The 17,079-nt window shown below is 50.2% G+C and overlaps 1 protein-coding gene and 4 non-coding genes across 6 annotated transcripts; 4 read left to right on the top strand and 1 right to left on the bottom strand.

Moving 5' to 3' along the window:
* Window positions 1-1,358: 1,358 nt before the first annotated feature.
* On the top strand, window positions 1,359-7,769 carry Mrpl58 (mitochondrial ribosomal protein L58). Of its 2 annotated transcripts, none has more exons than XM_069993057.1 (6): window positions 1,359-1,575; window positions 5,041-5,077; window positions 6,210-6,269; window positions 7,037-7,119; window positions 7,219-7,388; window positions 7,639-7,769. In XM_069993057.1, the coding sequence occupies exons 1-6, from the start codon at window positions 1,390-1,392 to the stop codon at window positions 7,721-7,723; spliced, it is 621 nt and encodes a 206-aa protein (XP_069849158.1). In that variant the 5' UTR covers window positions 1,359-1,389; the 3' UTR covers window positions 7,724-7,769. The 2 variants fall into 2 exon arrangements, with proteins under 2 accessions (XP_069849158.1, XP_069849159.1); XM_069993058.1 differs by having other exon boundaries at window positions 1,360-1,488.
* Window positions 7,770-11,895: 4,126 nt separating this feature from the next.
* On the top strand, window positions 11,896-11,968 carry Trnar-ccu (transfer RNA arginine (anticodon CCU)). The gene has a single exon. It is a non-coding gene; the product is annotated as a tRNA-Arg (tRNA).
* Window positions 11,969-12,184: 216 nt separating this feature from the next.
* Window positions 12,185-12,257, bottom strand: Trnar-ccu (transfer RNA arginine (anticodon CCU)). Its single transcript has one exon. It is a non-coding gene; the product is annotated as a tRNA-Arg (tRNA).
* Window positions 12,258-12,699: 442 nt separating this feature from the next.
* Trnar-ucg (transfer RNA arginine (anticodon UCG)) lies at window positions 12,700-12,772 on the top strand. The gene has a single exon. It is a non-coding gene; the product is annotated as a tRNA-Arg (tRNA).
* A 242-nt stretch (window positions 12,773-13,014) lies between these two features.
* Window positions 13,015-13,087, top strand: Trnar-ccu (transfer RNA arginine (anticodon CCU)). The gene has a single exon. It is a non-coding gene; the product is annotated as a tRNA-Arg (tRNA).
* The last annotated feature ends 3,992 nt before the right edge of the window (window positions 13,088-17,079 follow it).

The raw sequence follows: 17,079 nt of genomic DNA, 5'->3' as shown, positions 1-17,079 counted from the left end.
CTGTCCCTCAGCTCTTCAGCTCAAGGCTAGTGCTCTGCCACTTGAGCCACAGCACCACTTCCAGTTTTCTGGTGGTTAATTGTAGATAAGAGTCTCAAGGACTTTCCTACCTGGGCTGGCTTTGAACTGTATTCCTCAGATCTCAGCTTCCTGAGTAGCTAGGCTTACAGGCGTGAGCCACTGGCACCTTGCAAGGGAATCCTATTTCAAAGCCAGCCTGTGCAGGAAAGCCCCAGACTCTGGTCTCCAATTAACTAGCCAAAAGCTAGACGTGAGTGTGTGGCTTAAGTGGTACAGCACCTGCCTTGGAGCAGGGGAAGCTAAAGCTGAGTGAAAAGCCCTGAGTTCAAGTCTTAGTACTCCCTCTCCCCATATACAAACGAAGATCTAACTATGGCCCTCTGTACCTACCTCTCCAGGCTCCCCTTTACTTCCTGGCTAGAAGAAATCACCTTCCAAATCCTGGAAGCTGGGGGGGGGGGGCGGGGAGGGGATGTTGTCAACGCTTTGGAAATACTTTCCTCTGTGACCTTCCTTTCTAACATGCCCTACAGACCTGCAAAGGTGTGCTGATAGGCTGCCTTTTGGAAAGATCCAAAATCCTTTCATCTGTATCTAAACTCAACTCTCAAATACACATCACCACAAAAGGACCTCCATTCTGGATGTTTTCCTACAGCAGTAGGTGAAGGGAGCTTTGCCAACTGCTCTATTCACCCCGGGGCAGCTTGTCTCAGTCTTTCCTCGACCTTGCTCAGTATTTGTGGAGTGCTACGGAGGTGCCATGCTCCTGTTGCTAGGCAGGGAGGCTCTCTCCTAGGGCTCACATTCTGCCTAAGAGACAGAAACTTAAATTAGAAAAGTAAGATCGGATGATGGGTAGCTAGAAGGCAGGCAAGCAAGTTCGAAAAATAAGATTGGGCCACAGGGGAAGATTACACTAATGATAGTTTTCATTTGGATATTGAAGGATCCTAGAGGAGGCCGAACACATTGAGAAAAGAAGTATTTCTAGGGGCAAGGAATCCTGGGTTTTATCTTAAAGGTCTCCCAGCGTAGCCCACGGACGCGCGGCCCGCCTGCCTCCGCCTGCCTCCGCCTCCTGAGTGCTGGGATTACAGGCGTGCACCACCAGCTGACCCACGGTTCCTTTTACTGGCGGGCTCTTTGGGAAACTCGCTGTCTGGGAGTCTTCCGGGTGCCAACCAGGCCTCCCCAGGAACAGCTGACCCGGGAGTATTACGGGGCGCCCAGCCTGCCGCCTCCAGGACAGGAGACTCGGAAGCGGGACGCAACCCCAGAAGCAGGACGGAACCGAAGTGTCTAGCGCAGCGCGAGCGCGCAGACCGCAGAAGGACGCGCACACCGGAAGTCGCTTGAGATTCCAACATGGCGGCCGCCAGGTGCCTGCGCTGGGGCCTGACACGAGCCGGAACTTGGCTGTTCCCGCCGCCCGCACGCTGTCCCCGCCGGGCTCTGCACAAGCAGGTAGACGGCCCCGAGTTCCAGAGCATCTACAGCCTGGACAAACTCTACCCCGACTCCAAGGGTTCGGACACCGCCTGGAGGGTCCCGGTGAGCTGGAAAGGACGACGTCATGCCGACGGCGTTCCATTGGCCGGGCATGGAGTCACGTGAAGGCCTCCGCGCAGAACGTGGCGACGGGGAGGGGCTTGTCGTCCTGGCAACCAGGGGGCGGGGCGGGGACTGCAGCGCTGGGACTGAGGGGCTGTGGCCGGGTCTCCGGTGGCTACAGCGGTGGGCGCGATGGGAAACTTGGTTAGATGGACTTCTTTCGAGGCCTGTAGCTTTTCCGCGTTTGTTCCTGGTCGTCTGGCCCACATTCTTACCCCCAGAGGCATTCTGGCCCTCCACGATGGACAATAAAGGTAGAGGCTGCCTGGTACCGGTGACTCACACCTGTAATCCTTACTGAGACTGAGATCTGAAGGTCCGTGGTTCGAAGCCAGACAGATCAGAAAAGCCCCCGTAAGACTCATCTCCAAATAACAATTCAAAAACCAGAAGTGGAGCTGTGGATCAAGTGCCAGAGAGCTACCCTTGAGCGGGGGAAAAAGCTCCAGAACAGTGACCAGACCCTAAATTCAAGCCCCAGTACTGGCACAAAAGTAATTAATTAAGAGTCTGGGAAGGTGGCTTAGTGGTAGAGCGCTTGCCTTGCATGCCTGAGGCCCTGGGTTCGATTCCTCAGCACCACATAAGCAAAAAAGAAAAAAGCCGGAAGTGGCGCTGTGGCACAAGTGGTAGAGTGCTAGCCTTGAGCTGGAGAGTAGAGGGACAGCGCCCAGGCCCAGAGTTCAGGCCCCACGACCGGACCCAAAAAAATAATAATTAAGACCAGAAAGAAGGAGAAATGCTAGAGATAGAGTTGCCCTTTAAAGTAGGATAGGGCCTATGAAGAGTTGGCATTTAAGTAACAGTAGAAGAAACAAATCAATGAGCTGTGAGAATATGGGGGAGGTGAACATCCCAGGTGTGTTTTATGCTCCCAAGGCAGTCCCTGTATTCAGGTTTTCATAATCCCTTCACGTATATGTATAGACACAGATAAAGACATACAGAAATACAGATTTCAGCCACCCACATGTGAGCAGCACATAAACTCAAGGCAGTAGCATGCTGGACAGGTATGGCTGATCAGGGCAAGTCTAGAGTGAAGCTAGATAGGAGAAGGGTAGTTGGGGAAAGCGTCTTCTGGCCGTTAACCTTTCCTCTGAATGCAGTAGAGACCTTTTGGAGAGTTGAGGTAGAGAATGGAATGTTAGAACCCAGTTTTACAAGGATCTTTTATAGAGTCTGGCCACTAATAGACAATGGCCATCGCAAGATAAATTAGGAGGTTGTAATAATGCAGCCAGAGGGCTGGGAGTGTGGCCTAGTTGGTAGAGTGCTTGCCTAGCATGCATGAAGCCCTGGGTTCGATTCCTCAGCACCACATAACAGAGAAAAAGCCAAAAGTGGTGCTGTGGCTCAAGTGGTAGAGTGCTAGCCTTTAGCAAAAGAAGCTCAGGGACAGTGCCCAAGCCCTGAATTCAAGCCCCAGGACTAGCAAAATAATAATAATAATAATAATCATCATCATCATAATAATAATAACGTAGGCAGAGAGGACAAGCAGGGTGAAAACAGGAGTACTCTAAATTGATCAGATTCTAGCCTCTGTGTGTATGCGGACAGGGCAGTCCCCAGTGACAGTGAGGTGTGAAAGTACATTAGCATCTCAGAAGTGACTTTACATATGGAACTGAAGTTGTGAGGTTTGAGCCAGCAAGTAGTCAGTCACCAACACAGATGACATTTTTTTTTTTTTTTTTTTTTTTTGCCAATCTTGGGGCCTGAACTGAGGGCCTGGGCACTGTCCCTGAACTTCATTTGCTCAAGGTTACAGCACTCTACCATTTGAGCCACAGTGCCACTTCCAGCTTTTTTCTGCTTATGTGGTACTGAGGAATCGAACCCAGGGCTTCATGCATGCTAGGCAAGCATTCTACCACTAAGCCACATTCCCAGCCCACAGATGATATTTTCATCATGGAAATATGAACAGAGAAAGGATTTCAGGCAGACACCAGTATTTAAGATTACAAAGGCCAGGATTATGCCTGTAATCCTAGCTCAAATCTGGAGGATCATGGTTTGAAGCCAGGCCAGGCAGAAAAGCCTGCTAGACTCTATTTCCAGTTAAACAGCAAAATGCCAGACCTAAAGGATGGCTCAAGTAGTAGAGCATCAGCTGTGAACAAACTTCATGAGACCCTTGGCTTAAGTCCCAGCAAATGCATGTGCGCGCGCGCGCGCGTGTGTGTGTGTGTGTGCGTGCACACACACACAGCGCGCGCGCACACACACACACACACAAAGAGATTCTAAGGAAGAGACGTAGGGAGATATCTTCCCTCAGTCATTCTTTTTGTTGTTGTTGTTGAATTCAGGGCTTGGGCCCTGCAGAGCTCTTTTGCTCAAGGCTAGTGTTCTACCACTTTGAGCCACTGCTGCCCTTGCAGTTTTTGAGTGGTTAATTGGAGATAAGAGTTTCATGGGGACTTTTCTGCCCAGGCTGGCTTTGAACCATGATCCTCAGCTCTCAGCTTCCTGAGTAGCCAAGATTACAGTAGTGAGCCACTGGCACCCAGCTTTCCTCAGTCATTCTAAGACAAAAGGGATGCAGGCAGCCAGAAGGAATGTTTGGGATTGGATGTCGGCAGCCAGAGGGCGTCCAGACAAAGATGCTTTGTGCTTAGAGGGCCAGAAAAGCCTTGGAGAGGGTAGTGATTGTGCTGGGCCTCAAGGATTTAAGGCTGAAGAGGACAAAGAGCTTGGGGAGAAACACATGATAGATAAGTCCTGGGCTAAGGTAGTTTGACAGGAGCCTGCAGGGCAGAGGTCCCAGGCCCAATCAAGGTAGGTATCCTCACCTGGGAGCCTCCTGTGACACCCAAAGGAGCCGGGAGCAGAGGTGACCAGGCTTGAGGCTCAAGGGTGACAGTGGATGTTGGCTCTGTTCTGCAGCTACATACAGATGCATGTGTACAGGTCTCTGGCCGTGCCTCCCAAGAGCTTATGTGCACTCAGTCAGGGACAGCTGCAGATGTGAATTCTGTTTCCTAGAGGATCGGAGTTTTGGGTTTTTTGGGTTTTTTTGTTTTGCCAGTCCTAGGTCTTGAACTCAGTACCTGGGCTCTGTCCCTGAGCTTCTTTTGCTCAGGACTAGTACTCTGCCAGTTAACTTCTGGCTTTTTCTGCTTACGTGGTACCAAGGAATTGAACCCAGGGCTTCATGCATGCTAAGCTAAGCCACAGTCCCAGCCCTCAGAGGAGTGTTTCTAAGGGGGTATTTCTGGAATCAGCAGATACTGCTTCTGTCACTCTGATCTGATGATTTTGTTGGACATTTGAAAATGCTCATTATTTCATTTGAGAGAATTACAGTTTTAAAACCACTTCTTTTTTTGCTCTGGACCAGTTAGGGGGTCACCCAGCAGGTAATACTTTTTTGACACTGTGTACATTACATTCCAGGGTGATTTGAAACAAGCCATCAATGACATCCCTCTGGGTAAGTAATTTGGCTTTCATTAAAATAGCAGACAGGGTGGAGACGTGGCTCAGTTGGTAGAGCACTTGCCAATGAGCGAAAGTGTCGGTTACTGAGTTTGAGTCCTGGTCTCAGACTAAAAAAAAAAGAGAGAGGCTAGAGGTATAGCTAAGTGGTAGAGCGCCCCCCTCCATCTCTCACTTGTTCCTTCCAAAATCCCTTGCCCGCTTAAGGAAAAGAAATGGTTTGAGGCTCGGAAGGTGGCTCAGCAGTAGAGTGCTTGCCTTGCATGCATGAGGCCCTGGGTTTGATTCCTGAGCTCAACATAAGCGGAAAAAGCCAGAAGTAGCACTGTGACTCAAGTGGTAGAGTGCTAGCCTTGAGCTGAAGAGCTGAGGGACAGCGCCCAGGCCCAGAGTTCAGACCCCATGACCGACCAAAAAAAGAAAGAAAGAAATGGTTTCTGGGTAAAAAGTAAATGGCGGTATAGCTACTCATGTACAACTATACAGGTTACCACACAATTGAAGAGTGAGCTTGCTTGCTTTCTCTCTCTCTCTTTGTCTTTTGTTCGTGTGTGTGTGTGTGTGTGTGTGTGTGTGTGTGTGTGTGTGTGTGTGTGTGTGTGTGTGTGTGTGTGTGTGTGTGTGTGTGTGTGTATTGGTACTAGGGCTTGGACTCAGGGCCTTATGCTCTCATTCAGCTTTTTCTGCTTGTAGCTAGTGTTCTACTACTCGAACTCTGCCTCCAATCCAACTTGAACTTGGTGCGTGGGCACAGTCCCTGAGCATTTTCACTCAAGGCTGGCGCTCTACCACTTGAGCCACACTACTACTTGGATTCTTGCTGGTTATTTGGAGTCTCATGGACTTTTCTGCCCAGGTGGCTTCAAATCTGAAGCCCCAGATCTCAGCCTCCTGAATAGCTAGTGCCACTGGCACCTGGCTTGGTACTAGAATTTAAATCCAGAACTTTTTGCTTGCTGGGCAGGTGCTCTGCCCCTAGAGCCACACCTCCAGCCTCAATCTGTGTTTGACTGTGTGTGGCTAGAGGGGAGGACTGTGCACGGGGGCAGCTGGACTGACGGTGGGTTCACAGTTTGCGTATTTGGGTGTGTGATAGTCATTTGTGTGTGTGTTCCTCCGTTTCACAGACCGCCTGACCATATCTTACTGTCGGAGCAGCGGGCCCGGGGGTCAGAACGTTAACAAAGGTACAGCACCGTGGTGTGTTCTTTTGCTCTAAAACTCAATTAGAGGATGGGCTTGAGGAGGGAGCACTGTGCATGCATGCCTGTGATATAAAGGGATTTTTCAGCAGCAGCTTACTTGCCACCAGCTTAGAATAATCCTCTCTGTTCTGAGTGTGGTCTAACCGTAGGCTCTCTGCTGTGGGTTGCTAGACTGGCTTGTGAAGCTGAACAAAGAGAACTCAGTGTGAGCTGCTAGCCTGGCCAGGAACAGGTTTCCTGCATTCATTTTGTTTTGTTTTACTTTGTGTGTGTGTGTGTGTGTGTGCCAGTATTAGGGCTTGAATAGGGGCCTGAGTGCTGTCCCTGAGCTTTTGTATGCAGTGCTAGAACTCTACCACTTGAGCCACAGCTCCACTTCAGGTTTTCTGGTGGTTAATTGGTGATAAGAGGCTCATGGACTTTTCTGCCCGGGCTGGCTTTGAACCATGATCCTCAGATCTCAGCCTCCTCAGGAGCTGGGATTACAGGCGTGCGTCACCGGTGCCTGCTGGTTCCCTTCCTTCCTTATGGGACACACTCCTCCTTTTCTTTTTGGGACCACAGTAGAACTGTACATGAGCACTGTACATTGGGTTCCCAGGAGCTCTTTTGTCTTAGCCCACTAGCTTTGCAGGCCTGTGCTGGGGCTGTTGCTACAGGACTCAGTGTGTGTGGTCGGGGTCCCCTGGGCACTGGCCTTCCTAAGAGCCTTGTGATCTATGTGTGCTCTGTTCTCCCTTCATCCACAGTGAATTCCAAGGCAGAGGTCAGGTTCCACTTGGCATCTGCTGACTGGATGGCAGAGTCTGTGCGGCAGAAGATCGCTGTCAGGGTACTCTTCTCCCCGTCTTCCTCCTGGTGCCACGAGGGGCAGGGAAGGGAGGGCTAAGCCTGCCCCTGCAGGACCCATTGTTACGTTTGTTCTCTGCAGCATAAAAATAAGATCAACCGAGCAGGAGAGTTGATAGTCACCTCTGAAAGCAGCCGCTTTCAATTCCGCAATCTAGCAGACTGCCTACAGAAAATTCGAGATATGATCGCTGAGGCCAGCCAGACACCCAAGGAGCCATCCAGAGAAGATGCTCAAATCCAGAGAATTAGGTATCAGACAGTGCCCTAGGCTTCCATGAACTGGTCTGTGTGGCCAAAGGCTGCACTGGTGAGAGGAGGCATGGTGGAGCCTGGGAGCTCCCACGGGGGGGGGGGGGGGGGGGGGAGTGAGGACTTTGACCTGGCTGAGGTGCGCCTCTGGCACCTGCAGGTGTGGGGCTGCTCGGCTTCCAGCTCCTCTCTCCACTCTGAAAAGCACTGATTGGACATCTGGGCCTCACTGCAGTGTTTTTGTTTCTAGGATAGAAAACATGAATCGGGAAAGGCTGAGACAAAAGAGAATCACTTCCGCCACAAAGACAAGCAGGAGGGTAGATGTGGATTGACAATCACCCGCAGCAGCAAAGACCAGTGCTTGGGACGTCGCAGTAACACCACAGAAAAGATGGCTCTGTTTCATTTGTCTGTGGCGAATGATTGTGCACTGACTCCGTACAAGCACCATCCGTGGTCTCTAGGCAGTGTCATTGTTCTTCCCGTCCCCCAACATTGTTGGCCCCAGTAAACTCCCCAGCTTGCTGGGCTCCACTCCCCATTCAGAATGCCTCAGAGCCGAATTCTTACTTTTTCTCTCAATGAGATAGATCCACCTGGGCACCAACCCTCATAACGTGGCGCAGGGCAGAGGGTTCTGGCTCTGTCCTTGAGGGCTGAAGCGAGTAAGCAGCCATTTCGGCTGAGCTTTGGGAAAGGTGTGCGTTTTAATCAGGGAGGGAGTAGGACATGGCGTCTGAAGGGGACAGACAGTGTGAACACAAGACAGTGTGAGCACGGAACAGGAAACAGCTCTCTACTGGTGCCTAGGAAAACAGTGGTAGGTCCTGCCTGGGGGCTGAGAGTTTGCCTAAGGGGTAAGGGAGATGCAGTGAGAAGACCTCAGATCCAAGGGAAGGTGGTTAGGTTTGGGGGGTTTTTTGGCCCTTCATGAGGCTTGAACTTGGGCCTGGGCATTTTCCCTAAGCTGCTTTTGCTCAAGACTAGCACTCTACCACTTGAGCCACAGCTCCACTTCTGGTTTTTTCTGAATAGTTTATTGGAGATAAAGAGTCTCATGGATTTTCATGCCCAGGCTGGCTTCATATGATTCTTGGGATCTTAGCCTCCTGAGTAGCTAGGATTGCAGGTGCGAGCCACCAGCACCCAGTAGGAGGTTAGGTTTTAATAGAGAAGCTGGACACTGGTGGCTCACTATAATCCTAGCTACTTAGGAAACTAAGATCTGAGGATCACAGTTCATAGCCAGCCTGGGAAGATAAATCCAATAGACTCTTAAGTCCAAATAACCAGTAAAAAGTCAGAAGTAGAACTGTAGCTTAAGTAATAGAGCATCACTTTTGAGGGAAAATGCTAAGCAAGAGTAGAGTATAAAGCCTTGGGCTGGGAGTGTGGCTTAGTGGTAGATTGCTTGCCTAGCATGCATGAAGCCCTGGGTTCAATTCCTCAGTACCACATACACAGAAAAAGCTAGTAGTGCTGTGGGTCCGGTTTTAGAGTGCTAGCCTTGAGCAAAAAGCTCAGGGACAGTGCCCAGGCCCTGAGTTCAAGCCCCAGTACTGGTACCCAAAAAATAAAAGAAACAGGAGGCATAGAGTATTTGAAGGAAGAAGCGGCATGCATGAGGAGCTGTGTTAGGTGTAGACTTCAAAGGCAGGGCTGGGAAGATTTTTACAGTCCTCTGAGGATGAACACAGAGGCTAGCATGACAGAAGGTTACTTGGAAGTTCTTAGAATGTTCTATACTGTCAGATCAAGTTCTCCCATTTGACAAATATCGCGTCGTGATGTATCAGATGTGCGGTAATGAACCAGGTGTGAGCAGGCCAGGCCAGATACCAGAGAAACATTGTTTGGCATCATATAGATGAGCAGGGGGTTGAGGGTCGTACACAGGATGTGCAACGTTCTTTAACTCAGTGATGCTGGGTGTGTGACACACTGGATGAGGGGGAGGATGGCAGGGAACAGAGGAAGTCATCCTTGGATATTCTAGCAGGTGACAATGAAAAGCTGAGCTTGGGGTGTGGCTCAGGAGGCAGAGCTGGTGAGAGACTGAGTTCAAACCCCCAGAAAAGGACAGGGGGGAGAGGATGCATTGGGAAGGTGGCTCAGTGGTAGAGTGCTTGCCTAGCATACATGAAGTCCTCAGTACCACAGACACAGAAAAGGCCGGAAGTGGTTCTTTGGCTCAAGTGGTAGAGCGCTAGCCTTGAGCAAAAGCAGCTCATTGACAGTGCCCAGGCCCTGAGCTCAAGCCCCAGGACTGGCCAAAAAATGGGGAAAAAATGGATTTCTATTCTACTTATGTAACCCAAGAAAGGTCTCAAAAGACAGAGGCAGGGTGACAACAGCAGCTGGATGGGCAGAGGCGAGGTGGTATAGAAGGCACGGCTCCGTGGCAGGGAAGCGAGGTAAAAGTGTTTCTTGGAGAAACCAGTGGTGACTCAAGGTACAGAGGGGGGTGGGGAGGAGGCGTTACTCCTAGACCTGCCTGGAGCTGGGATGGTGAGTGCAAATTACAACCATCTCCTGCCCCCCACCCCAGCTGGGACACTCTGGGAAGTGACTACCCTGTCGTTATTACAGGGGCTTAAATAAGAGACTCCTGCTCATCTCCAGAGAATCATAGCCTTGGTTTCTAGCTCAATTCACTGGAACCCAGAGGTTCCAGCCAAGATACCTCACCCCTACTGGGGCTGCTGCCCAGCCAGGGTGTGAGCAGGCAGGGACCCCAGGGGCAGGTGGAGAGGAAATGCCAGGTGTTCCAGGAACCTGGGGACAACATTGGTCTGGGAAGAATGGGAGCTGGGGGTTGGGGGTAGGTAGCCCCAGCCAAGCATGGCTGCATGAACCCTCCTGGCCTACAGGAGCTGGATGTGTGGCCAGGAGTGAGGTGAAGAAGGAGGGGTATTGGGAACACAGACAAGGCAAGCCAGCACTCAGGGAGGAAGGAAGGAAAGCAGAGGAGGCTTAGAAGACACTTGATTTGTGAAGGCCCCTGGGAAAGCAGGAAATGCACAGGAGGGGATGGTAGGGGAAACAGAAACATACCAGTGGCTCACACCTGTAATCCTAGATACTTAGGAGGCTGAGATCTGAGGATCTTGAAGCCAACCTGGGCAGAAGAGGTCATGAATGAGACTCTTCTCTCCAATTAACTAGCAAAAAAACGGGAGGCTAGAAAATGGAGGTATGGCTGAAGTGGTAGAGCACCAGCTTGAACAAAAAATACCAAGTGAGAGTATAAGGCCCTGAGTAGTGCATGCGCCCCCCCCCCCCCAAGCAGGTTCAAAAGAATGAACATGACAGGTCTCAAAGACTCAGGACTGAGTGACAGAGACAACTACAATTCCACTAAGGTGATACTCAAGAAGATGCAAAACTACTTCAGGAATGCCCTGTCTCAACGGAAGTGGCTCAAAGACGTGTGCATAGGTACACACGGAGACTCAAGTCTTTTTTGGTGGAACTGAGGCTAGAATCCAAGGTCTAGTGCTTGCCCTCTACCACTTGAGTCACACTTCCCAACCCTGTTGTTTGTATTGTGTGTGTGTGTGTGTTTGGATAGGTCTCCCTAAAGTTGTCCTAGCTGGCCTCAAATTCCTGATCCTCCTGCCTCTGCCTCCCAATGGTGGTACAGCCATTGTAAGACCTGTAGTTACTACTGCTTGTTAGGTTTCAAAGGCATTGTCTTTTTTTTTTTTTTTTTGAGGGTCCTGGGGCTTGAACTCTGGGCCTGGGCGCTGTCCCTCAGCTCTTCAGCTCAAGGCTAGCGCTCTACCACCTGAGCCACAGCGTCACTTCCGGTTTTTTCTTTTTTGCTTATGTGGTGCTGAGGAATCAGACCCAGGGCCTCATGCATGCAAGACAAGCACTCTACCACTGGGTCACCTTCCCAGCCCTTATTTGTCATTCTTAAATAGGATTTTAAATACATAAATAAATAAACAAATAAACAAACAAATAAATGGACACTATGTTTATCACTTGCCTAAGGCAGGGTATTCTGCTCCAACAGGAAAGCAAGACTAGGGTGAAGTACCCCTTTGCCTGATGCATACATACAGAACAGACAGGCATAACAGGACCTGTGGGGGACGACTGTCCGCCGTGTTTTCCTTTCAGGGGTATGATTCCTATTTGTTCATCTTCAGCCTAAAATTCTTGGGTTACCCTGATAGGGTATTTTTCCTCTTTGTGGGGGTCCCCCTCCACACACGGGTTTGACCATAGATGGACACAACAAGCCCAGAGCAGTAGGAACGTGCATCCTTGGTGCAGATGTCCTGGCGGCCTCAGCGCGGCCCCAGCGCGGCCTCGCCCCAGCGCGGCCCCCTGCGCGGCCTCGGGCAGCCCCTGCGCGGCCCCCAGCTCCCTTGTGTACTGGGACTGAGCTGGAGTCTGGTGCTGGCCCAGCTCTCTGCTCCTGAAGACGCTACAAGGTCACCGTCCTGGAAGCGCCGTCCATTAGAGGCATAGGGGCAACCAGCACGTGCTGTGAGCCCCAGTGGCCTAATGGATAAGGCACTGGCCTCCTAAGCCAGGGATTGTGGGTTCGAGTCCCACCTGGGGTAAAGGTATTCTTTTTACCAAACGACAGGGATGTATTGATCCACCTTAGACTCCTACTGGACTCCGACCTACAGGAGAGTCTCCAGTACCGACGTGGGAAGAAAGATTAACCTCCCCAGGCAAAAGCAAGGCCAAGTAGGGGAACTGCGTGGCCACCGCCCTTCCATAAGCGAAGTCTTGCCCCCCAAAGTCATTTGAAAAGCTGCAAATGAGGGCACCACCCCAGGTGGGACTCGAACCCACAATCCCTGGCTTAGGAGGCCAGTGCCTTATCCATTAGGCCACTGGGGCGCGACAAAAAGCTGCATCCACGTGTTCCGTGATAGCGCGTGTGCAAACACGTGTTCAGACACTGCGGCAGGCCGAGGTCCCGGCGCAGAGGTCGTGGAGGTCGAGCCCGCGGGCGCCGCCCGTGGAACCCCGCACAGCGCCGACTGCGGTGCGGTGACACGCACCGCGGGGGGCGCTGCACCTCCGCACCTCGCAGAATAGACTTGAACCCACGGCTTCCTGACTCGCAGCCAATGCCCTAGCCGCTAGCCCACGCCCGACCCGAGCGCCCGGGGCGATCCCCGCCCGCAGTGTCCCGGTGCCGGAGGCGCGGCGGCGGCCGGAGTAAGCCAACGCGGCAGAGCAAACCACAAGCCGCGACCGAGTCGCCTGTGTGCCCTGAAACGGCAAGTGATGGCTAGTGGACCAACTAATAGTGCCTGGCAAAGCGAGCCAGGGAGTGGACCGCGTGGCCTAATGGATAAGGCGTCTGACTTCGGATCAGAAGATTGAGGGTTCGAGTCCCTTCGTGGTCGTAGCGTTTTAATCCCATCCATTACGATTCTACAACAGAATTCCACTTTTGATCCTTGCTTTGAGAGACACCAGAGCCGCCGCACCACTGAGCCAGGGACTCCCCTGTTCCGCGGATACTATCCGGAGTCTCCTCCCTTCCGTGTGATTGGTTTTGTTTCTGATTACAGCCGGACGTGATGTCATCACGCAGCCCACGGCGTCACAATTTAAGAGGCATCGGAGCTGACGCTTTTTGCGTGAAGCCCCAGTGGCCTAATGGATAAGGCACTGGCCTCCTAAGCCAGGGATTGTGGGTTCGAGTCCCATCTGGGGTGTGTGGAGGATGCGTTTTGTGTTTTTTAGATTGTGTGTGTTGTTTTTGTTTGTTGTTTTTTTTCGAGACTCGATCTCGTTATCGAGTCCAGACTTGATCTTCAATCCCCAGATTCTCCTGCTTCGTCTTCCCAAGTCCTGGCCTGCCCAGCCCGTGCCAGCATGCCCAGGAAATGATCCCAGCGTGAACAGAAGTGACACGGCGGCATCCAGGGGACCCAGCAGGGAGACGTCGAGGTCGTGAGCTCCGTGCTGCCCGGCAGGCTCCGGAGAGCGGGGCGCAAAGCTGGAAGGAAGTGGGAAGGCAGCCGGATCTTCCCGCCAGCTCCCACACTGCCCGATATATTTTACTTCCAAAACATGTATCTATTTCTGTTGTTAGGAAAACAGCTTCAACTCACCCACACTAGATTTAACACTTAAATCTAACCAGGATATATTTTTATGTAACTTAAGGTATCTTCATGGTGCTGTAAATATTTAAACAGACTAATGACTTTTCCAATGACTCAAAATGCTACTGGGATTATCCATTACTTAGGAGCATTGTTCTGCTCCACGGATCTCAGTCCTAGGTTTTTGTTGTTGTTGTTTTGTGTTTTGTTTGCCTTTTTGGTATTGTCCCGGGGCTTGAATGCAGAGCCTGGGCACTATCTCTGAGCTCTTTTTGCTCAGGACCAGCACTTGACCACTTGTGCCACAGTTCCGTTTCTGGCTTTTTGGTGATTCATTGGAGATAAGAGGCTCAAGGACTTTCCTGCCCAGCTGGTTGTGAACATGTATCCTTAGATCTCAGCCTCTTGTCCAGTCTTTTCCAGTTTTTTTTTTAAATAATGTATGACACTACAGTATTCATTTACTTCTCGACTTTTTTTCAGTATTTCGATTATTCTTTTTTCTATGATCTAATATACTGTGTATTGGGGCTGGGAAGGTGGCTCAGTGGTAGAGTGCTTGCCTTGCATGCATGAGGCCCTGAGTTCCATCCCTCAGCACCACATAAGCAGAAAAAGGCATAAGTGGCGCTGTGGCTCAAGCTCTAGAGCGCTAGCCTTGACCTGAAGAGCTGAGGGACAGCGCCCAGGCCCAGAGTTCAAGCCCCACAACCGACCAAAAAAAAAAGAGAACATATATGTATGCTGTGTATTGTATACTAAAATGTTTTAGGATTTTATTTGTGGTATGGTCTTGCTATGGAATCCATCAAAGTGTAGCTCAGGCTGGTCTCATGCTTAAGATACAAACTTGCAACCTAGCCTACCTTTCATCTTCTGTATCTTCTTTTTCTGGCAAACTTTAGAAAGCTTAATGCATTGCATGTATGAGCCTCTGGGTTGGAGCTAGGCATAATGGTACACCCCTAACCCTGCTACTCAGGAGGTGCCAGGTGGTCAGGGCTTGAAGTACAAGACACTGAGAAATAATTTAAAAAAAAAAAAAGACTTGGATCAAATTGCAGATTACTTTCCTAAGAAGCAACAAGGCCCTGAATCCAAACCCCAGTACTGTTTAAAAAGCTCTTTCATTCTGCTCATGCCTGGCAAATACCCTACCACTGAACTATATACCCAGACTCTGCAAAGCCATTAATGCACTCCCCAAAATGAGTATGCCAGTAGTGGCTCACGCCTGTAATGCAAGCTACTTAGAAGACTGAGATTTGAGGATTATTATTTGAAGATGGTCCAGGCAGGAAAGTCTGTGAGATTCTTACCTTCAGTTAATCACCAAAAGTCAGAAATGAAGAGGTGGCTCAAGCAGTAGAGCACCAGCCTTAAGCAAAAAAGCTCAGGGACAGCACCCAATCCCTGAGTTCAAGTATGCTCTAGTGCTTAGTCCACATTGGAATATCTCAAAGATATTTTCTCCTGGGTAATTGGTACAAATGAAAATCTAAATAAGGCCCGTATGCAGTATCTCAATGTTGGATCTCTTCAATCTCTCTCTGTCTCTCTCTGTCTCTGTCTCTGTCTTTCTTTTGGAGGAAAGGGAAGTCCTGGTTTGAACTCAGGGCACCTGGTAGGCACCTAGCTGTACCTTGAGCCATTTTTGCTACTGTCATTTTTGAGATAGGTTCTTGATTTTTTTGGCCAGATGGAGCTGGACTGTGATCCTCCTCTTTATGTTTCCTGGTGTAGCTGAGATGACAAGCCTGTTCCACTATGGGCCTGTGAGGCAGGTGCTCTACCCCTTAAGTCACACCTTCAGGGCAACCCTCCCACACACACACACCTTTTAATGTTAAATTAGGGGCTGAGGATGAAGCTCTGTGGTAGTCTGAGCACTACCTAGCAACTAAAAAAAAAGTAAACTGAATGCATGTACAATGTAAATATGACAAACAACCCATGAGGGCATAAAACAAAACGAATGTAAAGCATCCCCAACTGTTCATCGTGAAACTCAGACCCTCCCAGGGCCCCTCCCAGATGAGCTGTCTCCTGGGGTGACAGCACGAACACAGGAGCCACCATGGTGATCTTTGATGATCAGTAAGTTGAGGGTTTTTCCCCCCCAAATTTTCAAGGTTTCTGCCTGGCTGTTATCTGAATTCCTAGAGCTTCAGCCAGATGGCTGGGGACTCTGCTATCCAGAAGCAGGCGTGCATGGGACTTTCGTTCTGTTTCAGACATTTAAAAACATAGTCACCACTGAACAGCTCTTGATGGTTCTGGGACTCACAGCACTTCTCATGGAATAGATCTTGTCTCCTGACTACCCTCCATCTTTAGCCAGCACCAATTCCCCCACCGGAGGGAGGGCCCCACACTCTCAGCTCTCATCAGCTTCTATTCCAGAAGACAGAACAGACTTACCCAAGTCAGCCAGTGCAGATGGCCGTGTTGCAGGAACACAGGTTTGGATCTGTACATGCCACCCTTGTGTATGTGATGTTCCCAACAGGATTTACGTCGCATTAAGTTAGATGGTTGTGCTTACACATCTCCAATTTCCTAGGTTCTCTCACTTGATACTCATTACAATCCAGTTTATACATACAATAACTGAAGTCACCATATGCTGGTGGCTCACGCCTGTCATCCTAGCTACTCAAAAAGCTGAGACCCAAGGATCAAGGTTCAAAGCCAGCCGGGGTAGGAAAGTCGCAAGACTCATCTCCAATTAACCACCAGAAAACCAGAAGTGTCAGTGTGGCTCAAGTGGTAGAGCAATGAGGGACAGCGCTGAAGCCCAGAGTTCAAGCCCCATAACCGAATAAAAGAGTTTAAAACCCTTGAGGTCTCTGCTCAAACTGCTCCCAAACTCAGGTTTGAGAGCTCCTGGAAGTCGAGGCTGCAGTGCTGCTGCCTTATTCATGAGTTCTAAAAGCGCAATAATGCAGTAGGAAGTTACTGTTGAGACAGGGCCTTGCTGTTGCCCAGAATGGTCTCAAGCCATCCTCTCTCCCCCCTAGCCTCTAGGAGGAGCCGAGACTACAAGCATGCATCACTCTTTTAGTAGGAATTTAACCAGTTCACTTTAGTAGGAATTAAGGATTTGTAAAATGCCTACTAAAGTGAATTAGTGGAATGAAAACAATTTTCTAGCTGGGCGCCCATGTCTCACGCTTATAATCCTAGCTACTCAGAGGCTGAGATTGAGGATCACAGTTCAAAATCGGCCCAGGCAGTAAAGTCCATGAGACCCTTATCTCCAGTAAACCACTAGAAAACCGCAAGTGGCACTGTGGCTCAAGCAGTAGAGTGGAAGAACAGCGCCTACGCCCAGAGTTCAAGCCCCATGACTGACAAAAAAAAACAAAAAACAAAAAACAATTTTCTGCTCAGATGTAAATGGCTGTCAACTGTTAACTTTGTCACAAGGTTTCCTTGTGCTCTGAAAAGTTGAAGGAGAGGAAAGCCAGTCCCTTCTGCTTGGCCCGCAGTTGGGACGGGATGTTACGGCTCACAAAGCAGTGTGGGGGTGGGGACTTCCTTGGATGAAGTAGTTGGAAAGTAAAGCAAGAGTTAAGGGCCTCAGCAGACAAAATTCC

Source organism: Dipodomys merriami, unplaced genomic scaffold (genome assembly GCF_024711535.1).
Source record: "Dipodomys merriami isolate MVZ:Mamm:240054 unplaced genomic scaffold, mDipMer1.0.p SCAF_42, whole genome shotgun sequence".
In the NCBI taxonomy this organism is placed as follows: domain Eukaryota; kingdom Metazoa; phylum Chordata; class Mammalia; order Rodentia; family Heteromyidae; genus Dipodomys; species Dipodomys merriami.
The sequence above is the reverse complement of the archived record's forward strand: the minus strand, read 5'-3'. Positions and strand labels throughout refer to the sequence as shown.

Excerpts from the sequence above, each read along its gene's own strand:
- Mrpl58 (XM_069993057.1), top strand. The coding sequence starts at position 1,390 with ATGGCGGCCGCCAGGTGCCTGCGCTGGGGCCTGACACGAGCCGGAACT. Across the intron at positions 7,120-7,218 it reads GGCAGAAGATCGCTGTCAGG|CATAAAAATAAGATCAACCG; the intron begins GTACTCTTCTCC and ends TGTTCTCTGCAG. Across the intron at positions 7,389-7,638 it reads GCTCAAATCCAGAGAATTAG|GATAGAAAACATGAATCGGG; the intron begins GTATCAGACAGT and ends TTTTGTTTCTAG.